The sequence below is a fragment of the Narcine bancroftii genome, chromosome 7 (genome assembly GCF_036971445.1).
Source record: "Narcine bancroftii isolate sNarBan1 chromosome 7, sNarBan1.hap1, whole genome shotgun sequence".
Lineage (NCBI taxonomy): Eukaryota > Metazoa > Chordata > Chondrichthyes > Torpediniformes > Narcinidae > Narcine > Narcine bancroftii.
In genome coordinates, this window is record NC_091475.1 from 45,182,769 (window position 1) to 45,207,049 (window position 24,281).

The 24,281-nt window shown below is 40.1% G+C and overlaps 1 protein-coding gene across 1 annotated transcript in view; it reads right to left on the reverse strand.

The window, feature by feature from the left end:
* Nucleotides 1-2,854: 2,854 nt before the first annotated feature.
* The window catches only part of glra2 (glycine receptor, alpha 2), an 89,689-nt gene continuing 68,262 nt past the window's right edge, over nt 2,855-24,281 (reverse strand). Inside the window, exons 7-8 of the mRNA XM_069892385.1 lie at nt 23,113-23,262; nt 2,855-3,147 (exon numbers count right to left, since the gene is read on the reverse strand). Coding sequence (XP_069748486.1) covers nt 2,869-3,147; nt 23,113-23,262 — 429 coding nt within the window. The 3' untranslated portion in view covers nt 2,855-2,868. The remainder of the gene's footprint in view (nt 3,148-23,112; nt 23,263-24,281) is intronic.

Consider the following 24,281-nt stretch of genomic DNA (forward strand, 5'->3'; position numbering starts at 1 on the left):
GCTAAACATTAAAAAAAGTTCTTCCAAAACTGACAAAATTCCTCGTAGAATATATTTGCTGTGATCCCAGGGAATGATCTATCCAGATTTTTTTTCAATAATTGGCACATAAGTAGAAAGGACTGGAAGGCATTTTTAAAAGAAAATAAACTCTACTGAGGCCCTATAAATTTATGCTTTTTTTCATATTACTTGGGCAGTCCCTGATATATTAACAGCAACAGCTTCACATTTCTCAAAGCTTTGATTTAAATACACAGACATGATTGCCTAAAAATTCAACGCTGGTCAATATCATTAAATGTACCATAAATCCATGTTAATGTTCATGTTGTTCTCTACCTTCAAAATTAATTTCATTAATAAAACCTGAAAAAAAAACATTAGGCAGGAGAATGCCATTTGGCCCTTCGATTCTGCTCCAACCGTTCAAAAAGATCCTGTCTCATTTTCTTGATTTCCCTTGATTCTTTAATATCCAGAAATATAAGCATCTCTGTTTTAAATTTACTCCGTAATTGAGCCTTCATGTTCTTCCAGGTAAAACAATTCCAAAGATAAACATGCTTGAAGAAATGTTTCCTCATCTTAGTGCTAAGTAGCCAACCTGCTATTCTGAGAAGTCTGTAACCTCTGGAGGGGATATGCTTTCATCAACCAAGAGATACATTTCAGCTGTATCCAGCCTGTTAATACCTGGAAGAGTTTCAATGGGATCACCTTTCATTCTTTTTATTTGAGATAATTCCGGTTTAGTCTATTCAACGTCTCATCAAGTGAGAAACCCATCATCGCTGGAACCAATCTACCAGTTCACTGCCTCTTCTCTACAGTAAATACATTGCTTTTTGGTTAAGGAAACAAAGCTTCACAATACTCTAGGCACACCCTTCCTGTATAATTGCACCCTATGTACAAATCCCCTTGCAATAAGAGTCAACATAACAAATTGCTTCTGAATCTGATGTTGGCCCCACTCAATCACCCACCATTTATTAATTACATCACTTTTCTGTTTTGTGCCAAAATAAATAACTTCACTATTTCCCATGTATCTTACCCTCTTACTCAGCTTGTCCATATATCTCTGTTCTTCTTTACATCCTCCTCCACATTCATAATACAACCTAGTTTTGTAAAATCAACAAACTTAGAAATATGAAGTACAACACCCTGAGCCAAACTGCTGATACAGAACCTAGAACATAGAATAGTAGAGGACAGGAACAGGCGCACAATGTCTGAGCCAAGCATGAAGCCAGATTAAACTAAATCTCTCTCCCTCCACATGTCTCATATCCATCCAATCCCTCCATATTTATGCTATTATATCAGCTTCCACTACAACTCATGGTCGCCTGATCCAAGCACTTACCACTGTGTAAAAGTCTTTTCCATTCATCTTGATTTCCTCCTTAGATTTTAAATGAATGCCTTCTACTATGTGACACTTTTAGTCCTCTTTTGACATTCAAAGGAGGAACTATTGGAGGGAGAATCTAATATTCTGACAGGAAATACACTGCAAATTGCGGATAAATTTCTAAGTAATAATGTTTAATTGCTCAGTAAAGATGGAAACTGAATGAAAAAGAATAAATTCCCAGTCTCTCAGTTCCCCAAAGTATCACAACAATACCCAAGCTACTCAAATCACTTTCTCTTTTGCCTCTCCTCAGTTAATTATTTTACTTATATTAAATGGAAGAACAATAAACATTTCATATCAGAGACAGATTAAACAAGGAATAAATTAGAAGTGTTTAATATTCTTTGACACAATAACCAATCTAAATGCTACTTGTTTCTCTTATACTAACATAAAAAGCTACAGCATTAAGACCTATACATTGATAAACTGAGCTCCACCATTAAGGAAACAACAATCTTATTAAATATACATTGGTGCAAGTTGCACAACAAGGAATTTACACTTTGGTACCTTGAAATGCAGATGAAGCAAGCAACAGAACCTTTTAAAGCAGTGAACATCTTCCTAAAAATTCAAATAAAAAATTAAGAAGTGGTTACAATCTGATTATGTACCTTCAAATAAATCACATGACATGGAACATCATTTTAATACCTTAGTTCAATGATTAATGTTCTTTCTTCCTGGTGTGAAAAATACTAAAATGTTTCACTAGAATATCAAAGTATTAATTTTGTTTTCATACACATATATGTAGAAAGAATTCTTTAAAGCACAAAATGAATCTGGTGTACCACTAACATCTACAAGGAATGGAATGCAGCTCAGTTGGATACTGTTTTAATATAAAGGCAGTGGTTTCTTGTAAAATTTTGGTCCGCTCTTGATTCATTGTACTGGAACCATTGTAAACATACCAATCTTTGAAAAAAAAGTGATATCTTGTTTCCATTGCATATCCATAAAAGCCACCACTCCTTAAAAATACAAAACAACTGTCTACTGGCTTTCTTCTCCTGGGCCCTTTCTTCCTCTTCCCCATCCCTACCCATTCCCCATTCTCCCATCTCCACCCACCACCCCCCTCCCCACCCCCAAAGCCTTGTCCTCTTACATGGCATAATGTGTTAGTTTACCTCAGTCTTCCATAATTGGCAATAGGCAAGTTTACAGAGGGGGGAAAAAAATAATCAGTCAGGGGCAGACACTGGAAGGAGATTGTCCGAAAAGACAATGCAGTACAGTGCGGCCTTATTTCAGCATTTCAATGTTTTGCATTCTCTTGCTGTCCCAACAGAATGCAAACATTCAGTTTTTCTTCATTCTGTGTTAGTCACTTTTTGAGAGAGAGTGAACAACAAAGATAATTTAGCATAACTTGGTCACGCATAGTCCAGCCGAAGACAAACCTTCAGGTAGGGCGTACTGCCTACTGACTACTGCTGATGGACATCTTCATGTCGAATAATTTTGTACGTAATCCAGTAAAAGATGTTAAAAATGAGGAATGCCAGAGGGAAGGCAGCACGGGATATCATGTCAATCCTTTTTGCTCTATCGACGAATTTCTTCCTGACAGCTTCTGCATCCTTGGGTTCTGGTGGTGGTGGAGTTGGAGCTACTGTTTTGACAGTAGTGCCATCCTTGACTTGAAGGCAATGTCCCATCCCATATCCACTGAAGTTAAAGCGACTCTCCCGAACCAAATCTTCATCCTGTGAGAGGTAGACTTTGGTGAAATGGGGCAGTCCTAAATATATCAATGGTTTAAAAACATAGCTTGTTACCAACTTCTCAAAGGTAAGTTGGAATGGGAAATGAATGTGGGCCTGGCAGTGATGTCCAATTCTTGAAAAACAAATAAATGCTAAAAATAATCTGACAACCTGATCTAGATCAATTATTTCTCCCCTGAGGAAGTTATTTTGAGAAAATATCCAATTCTATTTCTCTCTTTTGTTACTGAGGGTGGTTAATGTCATGGTTGAAATTTCTTAGTGAAATTGAAGCTTTGGGTTACTTCACAAAGTCAAATATTTCAGATCTTAAAAGCTATTTCCCTTGAGCCTGAGGATTTGTTTTAATTTGACTGCAGAATGGTCTGGGAGCATTGTGTTGTGAGCTCAGAACACTGCAACCTGTCACCAGTACTAAGGTCAGCATCAAACACAGTGGCAAACTGTGGCTTCCCATAATACAAGATTATGAGAAAACAAACAATTTGTTTAGATGAAATAATAAATGCACCACTCAGTTTGCTATTGAGCCACACAGAACAAATTGATAAATGTTGAGATAAGTGTGAAGTCAGCCTCAACATTGAGGGATAGGGAGCCATGGAAATTGCTGAAATCATTGTTCAATTGGATTGGCATCAGGTCAAATTTCAGGACTGTTTGAACAAGTGAAAATAAACAACCAGATTGTTTATCTGAAGTGCAAACAAATGGATGGGATGAACTCTCCAATTTGCTTATCAACAGCTGCTATCAAGTCTAAATCCGTGGATGACAGAAAGTTCAGTTCTGACTGAGTTTAGTTTGAATGGACTTGCTCCCTTAAATTTTTAATTTAACTTTTGAAATTTAGACATACACTACGGTAACAGGCCATTTTGGCCCACAAATCCATGTCACCAAGTTTATACTTAATGGTGGGAGAAAGCGCCCAGGGAAAACCCACGCAGACACGGGGAGAACGCACAAACTCCTTACAGATAGCGTGGAATTCAAACCCCAGTCCCGATCGCTGGCACTCTAAAGGCGTTGCGCCAACGGCTACGCCAACCATGTCGCCCCTTTATGGATATCCTGAGTGAGCTGCTTAAAGGAAGTATTCCATTGGATTGGTTAATTCCTTTCAATACCGTAAAAATTCAGGAATCCAAAAGATTATATCCTTTTGAAGGAAAGCTTACAATTGCTTGCACTTAAAAATAATTTGACAACCTGATGAATTGCTGAGTTTCTACAGCACTTGGTTTAGTGTAAGGTATTAAGGTGTGAACAGATTTGCCAATTGTAATAGGACTCCCTTTCACACTAGCACTTCAAAGTGGGAATTAACTGGCAATTTACTGGGTCACCTGCCAGTGTGAACACTCCCAACCTCGTATGGGGGGATCCAAATTGACCTGGGAATTAACTGCCTAGGGTGGTGGTATCAATTTAGCCAACCCTCCTAGGAGGTAGGTAAACCAAAATCAATCAATTTCGAATCAGCTCCAATGTGAAATGGTGACCCGGTATGCCTGGTCCCATTAATGACGCATTGATAACATTCGTGCATGCGTGAAAGGTTCTTAAAGAGGCAGGAAATGGAAAGAACAAAAAAGGTGAGATCACAGCAGAGAACACTGTGAACTAGCATATGGAAAGAGTAGAGAAGGAGAGGAATAACAGGAACTTGTCAGAATGTCCATTTGCTGTTCATCAAATTGAATTGTGGTGTAGAGTAAAAAGAATCATCAATTACTTGCAGCAGTTCTGATGGTGGGGTCGCATTATTTTCACACGTGTGTTGCATTGCTGGTGTGATTTTCCCACCTTCATCTTGTCAGTGCAAATTTCCCATGCTTGAATGTGTTTTATTCCTGATACCACTTTCCCATGCTCACTATAAACTCTGTGCGTGTGTGTGTGTTGTGTGTGTGTTATTCCATTACCATTTTCCCACACCCGTCTTTTGTAAATAAAATCATTTTTTAACAAAATTACGTTCAGAGTCCTTGCTTTTGAGACCCATTGCATCTATTTTCTTACTTATAACACTCACACACATACCCTCCGCCATACCCACCCCCCACACAACCTGGAGAGTGAGGGGCTGGTGTGGATAATCTCTTTAGAGATCAAAGCATTCACTTACTGTGAATATGTAATATGTCATTCAGGAATTCAGCGCTGGAGGTTGGGCTCCCCTTTGTGCCATGATACTAGGTTGGTAATGTGAAAGGGCGCACAGAATCAGTTTTTCTTGGTCCAGTGTGAACGGCCCTACCGGTATTTTAGAACGGGTTGTTCATACACCAATTTAGTGGGTTGCCAATGTGAAAAAGCCTTAAGATTGTGTTTTTCTCATATCAAGGGCTGTGTTGATATGAATCAGAAGGATTTTATAAGGACATAAGAGCAAGAGTAGGTCATTATGAGACTGCATTGGTTTGCAAATCAAGTAGGTTTCTGATTGGTCCCTTTAGAGATCACAATACCTACCATGGTTTATCGGAAATGTATGCAGCCACAATATTGAATACACGTGCATGGTTCCAAACACAGGATGATTCCCCAGGTAGCCAGCAGTTACAACAGTTACCCAAACAAATCAGTAAGTTCTGCTGGTTTTCAACTTGCATTGCAGTTGACTATTTAAATCTTTTCATGTGCGAGTAACTATTCCCAGAGAGAAAATACTTAAAACACATAGCATATTTATTAATTGACATATTATTCAATAAAAAGTCATAAGATGCTTGCAGGAGGTAAGAAATATACTGTTATTGATCCTCTGGGATAAGTTTAATTTGAATTGGCAGTTTAGACGCAGAAGCTGAAAATCTGGGGGAAATCCTTGCCATCTGGAGATTGTAGTTCCAAGCAAATAATTTTGCTACTTGTGGTTGCTCATGTTATTCTAAATACATTAGCCGAAATGATTTAACAGCTCAAATCAAGAGCTATTTAACATTTTTGTCAATAAATGGTTTCGCTTGAAAATTAAGTTTCTTCCATGGGAATATACATTCAAAAGGATTAAAATATAGAACCATTAATATTAATGTTAAGATTTTCAAATTTATGTTTACTGCATGTCAATTTTATGTAAGAAGAATTGAATCTGCCTTCCAGACATAGCACAATATTGATTATAACTCTCTGACTGCTCTGGATAGGAGCCTGAAGTTGATTTGTGGGACCTCCATTGGTGGACCCACAAACCAACTTCAGATCAATCAAATCAACTCCACTGGAGGGTCCTCCAGGGTAAGAGCCTGAAGTTGATCTGTGGGACCTCCATTACTGATAAGAAGAAACTTGTGTGGAGAGAATCAAAAGGCTGTGTACAATCTAGAATGATGAACTGGGAGACTTGTTTTCACCAAATAACCTCTGTGGGACCTAATTCCCAAATAAGATCCACCTCTCCTAACTACTCTTAAAGATGAAGTGGGCAGAAAATAAATCCTTAATAAGATAACTGCTTAAATCAAGTTCCATTACTTTCAGAGATGTAACTCATGTACAGTATATATTACAATGTATGATCATATTCCTCTTGACAATTAATGTAAAATGTTAATGGCTTGCAATAAGTTGAAGCCCATTTCTTATTAACGTGACGTTCGTGCTGTTTTTCAGATATTCTAGCTCTATTTTATGGACCAGTGTTGCCAAATGTTGCATGAGAGGCACAAGGCACTGGCTTTGTTTCTGTGTTTGTAAGACGGATTGCCTGTTTGTTGCTGCCAGTTTTGTGGCAGCTGCCTGCAATATGAACACGATTAATTCTGCTGATGTGGAAAGTCTGCGACATTACGGCATCGCTTCAACTGAAAGCAGACCTGAAGGATGGGCACTGTATCCAAGTTCTCCTTGAGACGTGGAAATAAGTTAGTTGAAGTGAGAGAGCTAAGACACTGAAACCAACAGCCCCCTAGTCCTAGTTAATAGTGATTTGTATCACTATCCATTAAGTTAAACATTGTGATGTAAATGATTAGAAATGGATATTTTATGATTTCAAAAGGAATCAGCAGGTAAAATAAAAGAAGCAAAGGAAAATATGTTACTTTTCTACAATTATCTAATTTCAACAGGTTGAATTATTTATTTATACATTGGGATTTTTGTCAACTTTTATATTTTTAAATTTTAAAAATCCATTATTATTTGTTTACTTCAATTTTAATGTTTTGGAATGTCAGAGACATTCATCCCCAGCTCAGCCAGCAAGCCACATCCCCAGCTCAGCCAGCAAGCCCCAACCCCAGCTCAGCCAGCAAGCCCCATCCCCAGCTCAGCCAGCAAGCCCCATCCCCAGCTCAGCCAGCAAGGCCCATCCCCAGCTCAGCCAGCAAGCCCCATCCCCAGCTCAGCCAGCAAGCCCCATCCCCAGCTCAGCCAGCAAGTCCCATCCCCAGCTCAGCCAGCAAGCCCCATCCCCAGCTCAGCCAGCAAGCCCCATCCCCAGCTCAGCCAGCAAGCACCATCCCCAGCTCAGCCAGCAAGCCCCATCCCCAGCTCAGCCAGCAAGCACCATCTCCAGCTTAGCCAGCTGTCATAATAATTCATAACACTTTTGAGGCTGGAGCTTCCTAATGCACTACTTGAAGCCAAGCTACTGCAGAGGCTACATGACTGGACTCTGAAGCATGTGTGTTCCTCACTCAGTACAAAAGTGCTCATCAATGCTGTGAGTGGAGAAGTACTATTAATCAGTCCTGAGATTAATATGGGAATTAGAAATTATTTTTCTTGTTCCTCAGGGCCATTTATTACATGAAATGAAGAAATAAATCTTAAAAACGATATCTGCTGGAGGAAATCAGTGATTCGCGCAACATCAGTGGGTGGGGGAAGAATTGTTAATGTTTTGGGACAAAACACTTCATCAAGACTGATTCCAGTGATGGCATTCTCTTGTGTCTCAAGTGTAAAAGGAAACCAGCCATGGCTTAGTTATACAGTAGCTTAAAGGATGGTGCAAATGAAAGAGTCCAGGGCTGAACAACACTGGACTTTACTTAATGGACAAGGCAAGGAACTGTAGACGAGGAGTGAAAGATCAAACAAGTGTACGGTTTCAAGCAATAAATTCATACTGTTAAATCTCTTTTACAGCTATTTTTTGCCATCTACTATCTTCTGATAGAATATATATCACTATATTGGGAAAACAAGTTGACAGAGAAGTCTTGTTGTACAAAATGTGTCACCAGATTTAAGGATATTTAGCCCCACATAGCCTCAGTGTAGAACTTTTCTGATTTGTCGCGCTGCACTAAGTGCACACACTCTTTTTCTCCTTCATTCCTGGAATCAGCAGACCTGTGCATGCCCCAGTTTTCCTCTCCAGGTTTTTATGTTACCAGGACCAGAGCAGAGACTCAGCAGAATGATAACAAGGGTAAACAAAATGCAACAAGGACAGGTTGGTTAGAGTTTACAGGCCAAGGTGCATACTGTAGATTAGTCTTGATCTGTATTCCCTTACTTAGCACAGACCACCTACAATAAATCCATGTACCACCATTGGGGGCATGGGACTTACAAGATCGAGCCCGCTCCAAGATTTTTATTTTACTTTGGTGAGAAAGTATTTTGAGAATTTTTGTTGACATTTGAAATTGAGAGTTTTTTTTAACATAGTACACGTTTATTATATGTGTGATATTTGTCTTTGCTGTATCACTGCACATCATCTATAATAAACCTGTGGACCATCAGTGGACCCAGGATGAGAAATACTGTTCTAGTACTGAATGTTTCCAGTTTATGGCCCGCTCAAACTCAACCAGTCAATTTAAGTACATAAGAAACAGGAACAGGTCTAGGTCATCAGCTCACTGAACCTGCTCCGCCACTTAATGAGATCCTGGCTGATCTGGCCATGGACAGCTCTGCTACCTCCCTTTCCCCAATAACCCTTAATTCCCCTACTATCTATCTATCTATCTGCATTTTAAATATATTCAATGAGGTATCCTCCACTACTTCCTTGGACAGAAAACCACCCTTCAACTCCCTTTAGCAAAAGTAATTCCTCCTCATCTCCATCATAAACCTACTCTTTTGAATGTTGAGGCTAGTTCTAGTCTTACCTACCAGCAGAAAAAACTTTCCTGCTTCTATCTTCTCCATCTCCTTTCGGAATTTTATATGTTTCTATAAGGTCCTGTCTTATTCTTCTGAATTCCAGCAAATATAGTCGCAGGCGATTCAATCTCTCCTCATATGCCAGCCCCCTCGTCTCTGGAATCAACCTGATACATCTCCTCTGCACCAACTCCAAAGCCAGTACTGCAATACCTTTACTCAGGGACCTGGACAAAGCAGCACGCATCAATTATAGAACTGAAGTGGATAGGTAGCACCACAGTCAATCTTTCCTGACTGAATTATTGATTACATCTAATCAGTGTAGTATTTAATGACTCAATTGTCCACCACAGCACTTTTTATCTTGAAATAAAATGGTTTGCTTTCCACTTGTCTTTTGAATGGGAAAATGTTTCCCTTTCACGCCTTGTATTTGCAAACTTGACAGAGGTGCTTCTCTCCATTTCCATCCTGAGACTTGGATAATGGATCACAGGCTTACACATATTTCCAGTAAATGGACATTCAGTCATTCAGCAATGATGAGTTGGACCTTTGGAATAATGTATCTTCACTGAATTGAAATTGTTCAAACCTCAGGACAGTGACAGAATATCACCTTCAGGAAACACAGAGAAATGTGGCCTTGACTTGATCAGCTATTTTTTTCTATGAATTATGCCATCGCATGAATAATTCTGCATGACTTATCTAATAATGTGACAACATTTCATAATTTTGGAAGCAGAGAAAAAGCTGGTAAATTAGTTCTCTGCACTTCACATTTATATTAGTTTTGAACAGTGATGTGTAAATTATGCTGAAGGGTTCTGGATTTGAAGATTTAATGGTATAACAGTAACTGCATTAAAAAGTGACCTTGTCTAAATTTGAAACAGTGAGGTTTAGAAATTTATGGATTCCATGTGGAAATACAATCAAGAATATATTTAAAAGGTTTAATTTTTCATTATTGGCCGTTACTAGGAGGTCAAGAATCTTCAATATTTTGTGTGGCAAGATTCGCCCATGAACCTTGACATCTGTTCATTGGGAAGCTGTTTGTGTGAATGGATAGAACCGACCCTAGTAAATTTGGAATCTACACCAGTGGTATGTGTGTCTGCTCAACAAAAGTCCAGGAATAATAGTTGCATCTAATCCACACCATATACTAAAGGTAAATGGATCTGGCATCTGGTTATCTCAGTACATAGTTTGAGTATATTATCAGCCTGATTGTAAATGTGATATTGAGGTCAATGGCTATGCGTGGTTTCTGACTTCAGTCTCTGAAGGGATAGTATTGGTAATCCACAATTATCCATTAGAGCCATAAGGAATTCATCTTTGTTCATTTTATGGGATGATGGTGGGTGTTATACTCCAAAATATATAGCACAGTAGGAAGCCAATCCGTGTATTCTGCTAAGAGTGAACTATTTATAGTAACCCCCTCTTCACAGTAAAATCGGATAACAGTTTACAGGATGGCGTGATGTTTGGAAAGGGTAAGTGATATGGGTACCTATAGTGAAAACAAAATAGCTTCCCAATGACGTGAAAGTGCTGGAGAACCTCAGCAGGTCACATAGCATCGATAGGAAGCAAAGGGGTTTAACTAACGTTTTGGGCCTGAGCCCTTCGTCAAGGTATTCTGATCGATGCTGCCAGACCTGCTGAGGTTCTCCAGCACTTTTGTGTTTTGCACTCAAGCACAAGATCTGCAGACTTTTCTGTTTAACTAGCTTCCCAGTAATTCCCCTGGAATTCTCGTATGTAAATGGGGACCAGATTAATGCTTTCTGACGCACATGGCAATTTTGTGGCCTGGTAAGGCAAGTTCCCTTGAAGTCTTTGCTCTTGTAAGAGAGGCACACAGTGCCGGATGAAGGCATTGCAGGGCCTGTAGCATAAATTTAAAAGGGGCCCTAAATAGAGCTGGCTGGTGCATGTGAGGTGAGGGGGAAGCACTTACACTGAAATGACAACCTCCTTCTCCACTCCCCTGTTAAAACTTACACATTTTGTAAAAACAAGACTTATGGCATCTTCGTTACCCATCATCCCCCACACAGCTGGAACCATGCTGTGTTTCCCTGGTGCTGACACTGACAGGGCGGTTCCAGCTGCATGGGAGATGATGGGTAACAAAGACAGCCATTGCTCCTGCATTGAGCTGTCTCCGTGAACTGCCATGGCAGCCCCGAAGCAGCCTGATCAGATGTCGAAGTGGCATTCTGGTGAATTAAAGCAACACTGCAACCCTGCTGCTGCATTGGGAGTTAAATTGGTGGGGGGGAGGGGAGTGGGGGGTGGGGGTGACGGACGGCCGAGGCGAGGAGCGAGGTTGTCAGACAAGGCGAGAACAGTGGCCCCCCACCTTAAGTGACATGCTACACCCTTGATGAAAGTTTATAATAATTTGGCCAGTAATTCTAAAAAATAATTTCCATTACGAGGAGAGTCAACAGTTTCATCACTACCACAAAATGAAGGCCCTCGTTTTGCTAAAAACTTTACAACTTTAATTATTCACTCTAGTGCACCCCAATACTTTTGTTCAGTCTCCATTTCTTTCATGTTGGGAATCGACATGTAAACCTTTGTTTTTGTGCATCAACAGTGAAATGAAAGCTTGTCTACGTGAGGAACTTTCTTCACGTCGACGTAATAGATTGCATAGCATAACCAATTTCTTGCACGTTGCTCGTTTGTAGGTTTAAGTACATGTGTGAAATAGAACTTCCGACAGTGCCGAGGTTTCTTCTCATTGTCATACAATCGCAGGGATGACCAGAAGTCACTATCAGCATGTTGGCATTCATCACTTCCCTTGGCAATATTCACCAATTATCTAATTGTTCGGCCTTTTCACCAATATCCTTAGCATACTTGTTCTTTCACATTCAGTGCCTTCTGCCGCACTGGTTCTAGTTGTTCCAGCTTCAGCCGTTATAGCACCAATACCACGATCATCAAAATATTCTGTCAACTTACAAGTCTTTGTTATCACAAGTTGGTCTCTTCTTCTTCTCCCTTCACTTTGCGCTTTGCACTTCCAGAAGCAAAATGACATCCAATATCTCTGGCTCTACTCATTGCTATCTGCAGCATGCAGCTCCCCCGACATGTTAATGAACGAAACCAGCTGACTGAGGGGCTGAGGTGAGGATCATTTGGAAATTGTGCAGCCTGCAGCGGCCAATTTTCACTTTTAATCGGGGTTATTAACACAGACTATGGGTGTGGTTTCTCATAGCCGCTGCGCAATCATAGGAAAAATGTTTAAGTTCATAATTCCTTGTACTGTCATAAACATGGAGGCCCTTTAAAATGCGGGGTCCACAGCATATGCTACTTTCGCCATTATGTTAATCTGGCCTTGGTAGCACATCCTGTTTGCAGCTATCTCTGTACAAATTAATATTGCAGAAGTTGTATCTAAATACATGTGTGTTCTTTTGGATAAAATTGAGTGAAACACATTAGGTTGCAGACACTATGATTGTGGTAAACAGGCTGAAATGCTGAAGGAACTCAGCTGGTCTTTTCAGCATCTATAGGAGACAAAGATATCTTGCTGACATTTTGGACTCAGGCGCTTCTTCGAGGAAAAATCAAAAAAGGTAGAAGCAGGAGGTATCAGAAAGTCTCAGAATTCAAACAATGGGGGAGGAATCCAGACCAACGAAAGGTGGTTGTTGAATATGATCAGGGACTACGTGAGAATTTATCATGTCTGTGCGAAAGAAGATGGAAAGGAGAGATGACAAGGCAAGAAGGGGATAGGGGGGGTTTTTAACAAAAACCCAGAGAAGTCGATATTAACGCTATCCGGTTGGAGGGTGTCCAATCAGAAGATGAGGTGCTGTTCCTCCAATTTATGGGTGGTCTCAGTCTGTTAGTGCATGAGACCATGAACAGACATGTTGGTAAGGGAATGGGATGGAGAATTGAAATGGGTGGCCACTGGGAGATCTATGCTATTGCGGCGGACGGAGCTGAAGTACTCAATAAAATGACAAAGCGTCCAGCCTCTCTTATGTAGAGGAGACCACAGTGAGAGCACCAGAAGCAGTAGATGACCCCTGTAGATTCAAAAGTGAAATATTGCTTCACTTGGAAGGTCTGTTTGGGTCCTGAATGTTGCTGAGGAAGGAGGTGTGGGCGCAAGTAGAGCAGGAAAACAATCCAACCTTCCTCCTCCGTTATTTCCGCCACCTACTACATGATCATATCATTAGATACATATTCCCCTCTCCTCCCCTCTCCAACTTCCAAACAGACTACTCCCCCCATGATTCCCTTGTTCACTCCTCCCTCCCCACCAATCATCCACTTGGGGCCTACCCCTGTGACCGCAGGAAACCTACCCTGTCCCCTGTAAAGATTCCATTCCATTCTGTCAATTCCTCCGTCTCAGTCACATCTGCACCCAGGATGAGGACATCCATGGCAGATCATCAGAGAAGTCCTCCTTCTTCAAACAATGTGGCTTTCCCTCTACCTCCATCAATTCGGCACCACTTGTTCCTCTAAGCTGTGTGTGTGTGTGTAATTAATCATACTTGTGGTAAAATAATGTGGTAATTAATCATACTTGTATTATATTAAAACACACCAATACATTTTTATTAGCCATGAGAGAGAGGCTGTGCCAAAATTATCGTGAAGCAATTTTAAGTTTACATTTGCACAAGCATTCAGTGCGCACCTACTTTGTCACAGAAGGGAAAAAAATTGCACAACATAAGAGTTTTGTGCAAACTGACTACTAAAAATTAGGGGAAACATTGCTCACATATCCTCCATAACACGCACATCTGCCCTGGTCCCCACCACACCCACACACAAGGACAGAGTTCCCCTTGTCATCACCTACCACCCCACCAGCTTCCGCATTCAACACATCTTCCTCCGTCATTTCTGCTACCTACTATATGATCCCACCACTAGACACATATTCTCCTCTCGGCCTCCATGACTCCCTTGTCCACTCCTCCCTTCTCACCAATCGTCCTTTTGGGACCTACTCCTGTGACGGCAGGAATGCTCTACTTGCGCCCACACCTCCTCCCTCAGCACATTTCAGGGCCTCAAACATTCCTTCCAAGTGAAGCAACATTTCACTTGTGAATCCGCAGGAGTCATCTATTGAATCCATTGTGGTCTGCTCTATATCGGAGAGACTGGATGTAGACTGGGTCATTGCTTTGTTGAGCACCTCAGCTCTGTCCACTGTAATAGCATAGATCTCCCAGTGGCCACAACATCCTCCTCTACTAATTCCACAACCCATTCCTTTGCCAATATGTCTGTCCATGGTCTCATGCACTAACAGACTGAGACCACCCATAAATTGGAGGAACAGCACCTCATCTTCTGACCGGACACCCTCGACCCAGATGGCATTAATATAGACTTTTCTGGGTTTTTGTTAAAACCTCTTTACCCCCTTCTTGCCTTGACATCTCTCCTTTCCATCTTCTTTCACACAGACATGATAAATTCTCACGTAGTCCCTGATCATATTCAACTACCACCTTTTGTTGGTCTGGATTCCTCCCCCATTGTTTGAATTCTGAGACTTTCTGATACCTCCTGCTTCTACCTTTTCTGATTTTTCCTTGAAGGGCTCAGGCCTGAAACTTTGGCCATACAGGATATCCTTGTCTCCTTGAGATGCTGAAAAACCTGGCTGAGTTCCTCTTGCATTTTGGTGTGTTTAGTTTGGATAAGTCTGCACATATCTGATTGTTTCTGCTTAGTTAATTATAAGTATGGTGGACCTGGAAGCATCTAACAAATTAACCAAGTGCATTAAATAATCAGTTGTAAAATCTCATTCTAAAGTGTGGAATATGTAAATCCATGTTATAGGATTATTAAGCCACTGCTCAGAATCAAGGAGAAATGTGGGTAAGGAGCTAAAATCATGTTTGATGGCCACATTTAATTCACAAGGTTAAGGACAGGAAAAGGAAGACATGGACTGTTAATGACAAAGTTGTAAAATTCAATGCTCCCTGCACAGATTTTATATGATGAGCACAAATTGCAAGGACTAAGATGTCGAGATCAACTGATGCGTTGCGCGGCACAAGAATAACAACAATTTAAATAGTCCTAATTTTGTAATGAGCACAGTTTTAAAAGCATGAATAAATGTCCTTGAGAATGAGTGTTACCTTATTTACATTTCTGTCTGGAATGCAGTCAATCTAACAAAGCAATTTCTAACCCCAGTTTGTACATGAGTTTCAATTTAAACTTTCAATCGGTTCTTAGATTCTGAGGCAACCAATGCTCCAACTAGAATTGCAATAGCTCTCCATTAATGGTATAACTGCATTGGAGTGTAATATTTGGAAATGGTACAGAAGAGGTTTACCAGGATGTTGCCAGATTTCGAGGATATGAGCTATGGGGAGAGATTGGACAAATTTGTATTGTTTCACCGAAGAGTAGGAGGCTGAGGGGAGACCTGTCAGACGTTTATAGGGTGGACAACCAGAATTTTCTCCCCTGAGTAAAAATATCACATGCATGAGGACATAAAGGATGAGGAGGAAGTTCAAGGAAGATGTGTGTGGGAAATAGATTGTACAGGGGTTGGTAGGTGCCTGGAATGGGAAGCCAAGAGTAATTTTGGAAGCTCCTACAATAGTGTAATGGAAGATTTCAACCGTGTTTCTTAATTTTGCAGCCTTTGCTTCTGTAAGGCTGAGAACCTGCTTGTTGCATATGAATTAGTAGACACACCTAAATTCCACCATGGGGCCCTAGACCAGCTTATGGAAAAAGGGATGCAGTTGCATTAGAAGACAGAATCCAATTTATACCATGAGGCCAAGAGATGCAGTTGTCTTTTGTTGGTCGCAGACTGTCAGGAGACCTTTGAAGATAATTAAATCATTTGTCAAAGAGATAAAATCTGAAGTAAACAACTTTTGGGTAATATAAGCCATGGTCCCACTGCTAAAGTTTGAAACTCTCCAAGAGGTGGCAACATCTCTCAGCAAGAAGAAGAACTTCAAGATTCCAACCAACGTCCCGGTCTGGGGAGGTGGAGAAGCTGCTACCAGCGCCCAGACAACCTACTACAAGTGTGCAGTCGTTGCCTCACTTTGGCAGTTGGGACCAGTCCAGGCATTGATAAGTATAATTGGGAAGGGCTTGCATATTGTAGTGTGAATTCAGCTAGCTATTTAGTAATAAAGACTTGTATAAACTGAACTGCTCTCAGTATGTGTATGTCTATTTTCTTTCGGTAGCTCAAACACTGTGACCAATCTAAAACAAACAAAAATGAGAGGTATAAGTTTACCCAAATGGGAAGCCAAGAGTAATTGTGGAAGCTCATACAATAGTAACATTTAAGAGGCTTCTAAATAGATTCAAGGGGATGGAAGTTTAGATTGATTTGGGCACCAGGTTTGGCACAGTCATGTGGGCTGAAGGGCCTGTTCCTGTGCTGTTCTGTGTCCTATAGTGCCAGACAAAAAGGAACATTGACCAAAAGTAGTCCTCATATTCAGCACTATTACCCCTCCTTCATTCTTGCCAGAAATATGTGATTCTAACTACAAATCATAAGGAAACTCAGTTATCTGTTCAAATATTGAAAGAGCTGGCTGGACTGCATGTGGAAAACATGTTTCTATCAGTAAGAGAGACTAGGACCAGAGGGTAAAGTCTCATAATAAAAGTATGTCCATTCAGAACAGAGATGAGGAGGAATTTATTCAGCCAGAGGGTGGTGAATCTGTGGAATTCTTTGCCAGGGAAACCTGTCGAGTCAAAGTCATTGGGTAAATTTAAAGCTTTTGATTGGTAAAAACATCAAAACTTGTGGCGAAAAGGCAGGAGAGTGGGGTTGGAAGGAAAATACATCAGCCTTAATTTGATTGACGGAGCAGATTCGATGGGCTGAATGACCTAATTCTATTTCTAAGTCTTAACTTATTAAGTCCTAACTTGACAGAATGGTATACTAACAACTATATCACACTCAATGTCACCAAAACCAAGGAGCTGATTGGGGAATCAATGATGAAGAGTTACTATCTCAGAGGCCTTTCCTGGATCCAATACACAAATGTCATCATGAAGAGACGTGTCACCTCCTTCCCTTCCCTAGGAGTTGGCGGAGGTTTGGTATGACATTTTAAACTTTGACAAATTCTACAGAAGGTAGTGGCAAGTGTCCTGACTGGCTGCATCACAGCCTGGTATGGAAGTACCAATACCTCTGAGTGGAAAGCCCTGCAAAAGGTAGTGAACACAGCCCAGTACATCACAGGCAAAAGTCTCCCCACCGTTGAGGAAATTTACATGGAGAGCAGTAGATCCACACCACCCAGAATATGCTCTGTTCTCACTGCTGCCCATCAGGAAAGAGGTATAGGTGCCACAAGACTTGTACCACCAGGTTCAGGAACAGTTGCTACCCCTTCACCATCAGACTGCTCAACAACAAACTCAATCAGAGGATTGTTACTTTGTGCATTATTTATTGCTAGAAGTACAAGTAGAAATTCTGCCTGGCCCGCAGGATGTCATGTATTTGCTCTGACATAAACCTAAACCTTGAACTTTGAAGTCTTATGGTCTTATTAGTCATCTGTGAAGAGCAATAGATGGCACTGACTCCCAGATGAATTGGCCAATTTTTAATCTCAGAGGTTTTCGAGCCAATATTATAGCTCAAGACCTAGAGTTTGAATGAATTTTTCCATTCAGCTACGACTTCAGCAGCGGGTTGACAACATCTCCCTGAATAATGGGGTCAAGGGCTCTTTTTTTGGATGGGGGGGGAACTCTCAACCCCCATACAATTTTAATTTCAGCTATCTGTGAATGAGCTTTTTGTTGCAGTCACAGGTGTGAAACTATTCAAAGAATTTTATCAAACATGACAGGAGGCTTGCCTGCCTACTCTCAGCTTTTATTTACCCTGCTCATCTTATCAGCCCTGCATGACTGCATTCAATTTGGGCTCTGATCAGCTATACTGAAGGCAATTCCTTATGCCTAACACAGAATGTGGATTCCAAACCAGTTGGGACAAAGGGTGATATTGGGATTGTGATTTTATTGTTATGTGCCAATGTCTTCGCAAATTAAATCCATTCCAAACCCAACAAGTCTGCTTGTACCTACCTGAGGCAAATCTCCTGTTATTTACTCATACACAAAATGAGACAAAGATATTAGTGAGAATCAAAAAATAAGCTGCAGATACTGGAAATCTAAAATAATAACTTAGAAAATGCTGATCGTATTCAGCAGGCTAATGTTGCATCTTTGGGAGGAGGAACAGGGTTAAAATTTTGTCAGAACTAGAAGGGAAACAGAAGAATTTTGTTCAGCTCCCTCCCTACAGCGTAGCAAACCTCTTTGGTTTCCTTTCAAGTTCTGATAAAGGGTCTTGGATTAAAAATATTAACTCTGTTTCTCTTCCCTAAAATATCAGTATTCAATTGAAATAGTTCAATCTTGTCTGTGATCAAATTCCTGAAATAGGCTAATTTAAAATGTTAACAGAACTGCACACTTGTAGTTCAATACATGGAACATGCAACTCCCCTTGTTCTGTCTGTGTATTTTTAATGTGATCTCTTTGGACAGGAGAATCATGTGATGTGCTTACCTTTCAACCAGGTAATGGTTTAATAAACATTCAGTCTGCAGTGAGACCCAAAAACTCAACAGATGTGTAGCCTCCTATTACACAGTGCCAGTGACCCAGGTTTGAAACTGGCACTGTCTGTAAGGAGTTTGTATATTCTCCCCTTATTCTTGCCCTTCGAAACGTATAGGGTTTGTAAGTTAATTGGGCAGCAATGGCGAGTGGGCCAGAAGGGCATTTTACTGGGCTGTTTAAATTTAAAACCTTTACCTTTTTCGATTTTGTGTTTGAATAATTCAAGATATTACATATAAATGAAATTTTAAAAATGAGACTCAAATGAAAGAGATTATGTTGAGGAATTTTTTTGTCTTAAATGAAATAATCTTTCCAATAATTTCCCTTGAAGACTTCAGGGAAGAACCACATTTATCAGTTTCATGAGATCATTAAATGCTTCCATCATGATCAGTTATCCATCAATTTCTCCTGCTTATTAGAAGAACAATGACTTTAACAGACTCCCTAGGGAAAATAATTTTTTTACTCCTCTCTTTACAGCGAGGACGATTGTTTTAACTGACTAACCGATACAGAAGTGAGTACATGCTTCACCTTCACGAAAACTAGAGATGTGAGGTAGAGAAGTTAAGTAAATCTCTGGAGGCTATTCAATTTCTTTAATATTTCTTGCAATTAAAGAATCTAATTATAAAAGAGCAGAATAATCAAAGGAGAGAAACAGTGAAAATAATCTTTGTAATTAAGCATCAATTAATTAATTAGAATTCTTTTAAAAAATTAAAAATAAAATAAAAGGGCAGCTCGGTTGGCGTAGCAGTTAGTGCGATGGCTTCATGCACGCCAGCGATCGGGACCAGACCGTGGCTCAAATCCTGCGCTGTCTGCAAGGAGTTTGTATGTTCTCCCCGTGTCTGCGTGCGTTTTCTCCGGGGGCTCCTGTTTCCTCCCACCATTCAAAATGTACCGTGGGAGTAAGTTAAGTGGGGGTAAATTGGGCAGCACAGACTTGTGGGCCGAAATGGCCCATTACCTTGCTGTATGTATAAATTTTTAAAAAGTTAATAAGAAGCAACGGAAGATTTCAGAAATCTATTGAAATGTTGCTGTCATTTTATTTTTCAAAGTGCGAGCAAGGATAATTTATTTCCATAATTATATTGTAAGACTATTTTTATCATCCTGTTACTCAGAGCAGCCAGAAGAAATCTTCAGAATGCACATAATAATACAAGATAGCTTTTTGTGATGCACATGGGGTCCAAGGAAATCTTTCCAATGCTCAAAGGAACTGGAGAAATCTTCAAGTTGAACAAAGTAAGTGGGTGAAATTATCCTCCACAATTTCCTTCCCCTTCAACATGCTCCCACCACCAGACATATCTTTTCCTCTCCTCCTCTCTCTATCTTCCACAGGAAATGCTCCCTTCATGACTCCCTCGTCCAATCTTCCTTTTCCACCGATCACCCCGTTAGTACTTACCCCTGTGATTGCTACATCTTTACCCACACCTCCTCTCTCACCACAATTCGGGGCCCCAATCAGTCCTTCCAAGAGAAGCAACAATTCACTTGTAAATCTGCAGAGTCATCTACTGAATCCCATTGTGGGCTTCTCTACATTGGAGAGACTGGACGTAGACTGGGAGGTCATTTCACTGAGAACCTTAACTCTGTCCTCAGCTATGGCAAGGATCTCACAGTGGCCAGCCATTTAAATTCCACGCCCATTCCTAACACAAACAGGTCTATGCATGGCCTCATGCACTGCCAAACCAAGACCACCTGTAACGTGGAGGAACAACACCTAATATTCCAACCGGGCAGACTGTAACCCAGACGACATTAACATTGATTTCTCTGGTTTCCATTAGGCCTTTCCCTTGTTCTCCTTCTCTTTCCCATCCCTCTGTCTTCTTTCTTCCAGCTCTCCACCGCTTCCCTCTCCATCCAGTGAGCTATCCCATCCCCCTATCACCTCAGCTTTTTTCTATTGTTCCCTCTGACCCATATGTATGGTTATGTTTATATATCTTTGGTACATAAAGAATGCTGATGACTTGCTGAGTTTCTCCAGCATTTTGTGTCAACTACAATCACAGTATTTGCAGACTTTCTCGCTTAACTCCAAAATGTTTCTGATACATAGAGTAACTGGGGAAAAAAATTCCTGATGCACATGGGATCTGGGGGAAATCTGTGTTGCACATGGGATGAAGGGGAAAAATTTCTGATGCACATGGAAATTGGGAAAATCTCCAAATGCACACAATAACTGGAGAATATTTCTACATGGAAAGCTGAGGAAATAGTAGGGTATTTTTTTTCTTTCTTTTTTTCTTTTTTCTATAATTTTTTCTCGTTAGTGGAATTATTATTAGGCAAAATTGGGATTATAGATCATTTCACAGAATAAGATGAAAATACCTTTTATATAATGGAATTTTAATTATACTTTATCTATTTTCTATTCAATACTAATGTTATATTATGAGGAACATATTAACTGTTAACTCAATACAATTATAGAATTCAATGTTTTGATGGAGGCAAGTTAAGTTAACAATTATGGATATATTTCTGATTTACAATTTATCTGTGTTATGTATATGACCCATTGTATGCTATTAACTAGAAGATTATGTACATAGGGTTTTATCTACTAAACTCAATAAAATTATTTTATAAAGAAGGAAAAGGCCCGAATCAGGGTTCTCCCATTTAAGTCTCTCCAAAACAGCCCTCATATTCATTAAGAATGCCTCCTTTTGTCAGAGAAACATGTTCTCACAGAGATTAATTTTGCAGAAGTTGCATTCAAATAGTGTATATGTGGATCCTGTTTATGAAAACTGCAGATAACTAGCTGTTTCTGTGCAAGTATTATAAGCATGGAGGTCCTAGAAGCAATTTGGTGATCTACACAAAAATGTAGCCAATTACGTTTGGTCTCATTGTGTTGAGCATGTCAACCTATTACTCAAAATGACAGTAAGGAGCTAAAATAAAGTTTAAAAACAATTATTCTGGCTAAATTTGATCCACGAGGTTAAGGAAAGACATGGCCTATTCATGAAGAAATTCAAAAATGCAGTGCTCCCTCCATGATAAAAGCATGGCAAAAAAATTGGGGAGATCAACAGTTTTGATTAATGGGGCCAAATATTTCATTATCAATTTCTGCATAATATTCTTAACTAGAAACACTAAATCATAAATGTTTTCTAGTATCTCATCATGTCTTTCAAAATCTGTCAGAAGTGTGTCACATTCTATAACTGTCCTTGAAGGAACTAAATGCTATCATGTAGTTTAAAAGGCAGAAGAAGTCATTTTAAAATGAGGTGATAATAATAAAGATGAAACAATCACATGGTGATAACAAAGTTTACAGGAATGAAGGCCAAGCAGTTAATTTAACAAACTATTCACCCAGAGATCTGGATTAACCACAGAAATATACAGCATCTTTAATTCTCACAATGAAACATTTAAAATTAATTACAGTAAAGATGGGTCAAAAACCACTAAAAGCTCGTCTGGTTCAGTAGAGGGAAGTCTGGCCTTTAGGTACCTCTGGTCTTTCTTTTCTTTGGCTTGGCTTCGCGGACAAAGATTTATGGAGGGGGTAAAAGTCCACGTCAGCTGCAGGCTCGATTGTGGCTGACAAGTCCGATGCGGGACAGGGTTGCAGCGGTTGCAGGGGAAAATTGGTTGGTTGGGGTTGGGTGTTGGGTTTTTCCTCCTTTGTCTTTTGTCAGTGAGGTGGGCTCTGCGGTCTTCTTCAAAGGAGGTTGCTGCCCGCCGAACTGTGTGTCTAATGTGGTTAATACTTACCCACCATCAGAAGTAACCTAATGAATTACACAAATCATAATATAACTACACTAAAACCCCAGTATCCGGCATCCATGGGGATTGATAGATGCCAGATAAGTGAATTTTCTGGTTGCTTGAGACTACATATTGTACGATTGGCGAACTGACTGCTAGGGGGCCAATTTTAAATTTTCGTCATTTTTACCTATCTATTTTCCGTGATTTTTGCAGATTGCTTGAATTCCAGATAACGGGATACTATTGTAGTGTGTTACTGACAAACTCAGCATTTCCTTCATGGAGACAACTACAGATGGGGAATAAATCCTGGCTCTGCAAATTATGTCAACATGCTGAAATATAAAGTATTAAGAAATACCATCATTTACCTTATTTTGTCTTCTCTGTTTTCTTCTCAGGCGCAAAAACTCCTTGTGCTGGCGTGATACAAAGTTTACACCAGCATACTCCAACAAGGCAGAAAACACGAAGAGGAGACACACAGCCATCCAAATATCTATGGCTTTGACATATGAAACCTAAACAAAGCATAACATTACTTTAGCAAAGGATAACATCAACAATTAAAACCGGCATTTTATTATTTAATCTTTATGCCAGATATTATCTTTCCCTGTTTATTTTGGAGTACATACTAGGATAATGTAATTTTATCTTGGGGATAAAAGGCCAACAAATAATGCAGTTGTAATGTATTATTATGGTACTAATATCACTTTGTGTCTGACTTGGATCATAAGTGGATCATTGTTTGTCTTCTCAAACCATTGAAGTCTCATGTCCAATGCATGTCTCTGACCGGGGTTAAATTAAGGGAAGGTGATTAGCAGGTTGACAACAAAATACAATCCACATTCATCAGCTCTGAAAAGTAATCTGCAATCCCTGCTGTGAAAACTCAACACATCTCAAGTTTGCCCCAGGGCTTTAACAATTAGCATTTTTACTTCACCAGTTGAAGGATCTGGGTTCAATCTTGGCCTTAAATGGTATAACCATATAACCATTTACGGAGCGGAATCAATGCAGAATTTTCATATTTTTTCCTGTGCTTGTGTGGCTTTCCCCAGATGGCCCCAGTTCCCTCCCACATCCAGAGGTGGCACAGTGTCACAGATAGTAGAATTGCTACCTCATAGCAGTAGGGATCCAGCCTCCAATGGTGCCTGTCTATGTTTGCACATTCTCCAGTTTATCCTTGGCACATCACCAAGATGTATGGGTTAATTTGTTAACTGGCCATTGCAAATTTCCCATAGTGTATGGGTGAGCAGAACAAGGGACAATAAAATAGAATCCGTACAGGATTATTGTGAATGGACACTTAATGTCTGGCATGGAGTCGATGGGCTGAAGAGCCTGTTTCTGTCGACACCATGACTCTATTAAAGGTCATATCAGCAGTGGGTTGCTAATTAGTACCCAGATCCAATTTAAATAAAGAGAAATCCATGAACATCAATTAGGTGAGGCACTTAGCAGAGGATAGCCCAAGCCAGCAGTGGTTGCAATTTTAATGTGGAAGCAGCGAATAATT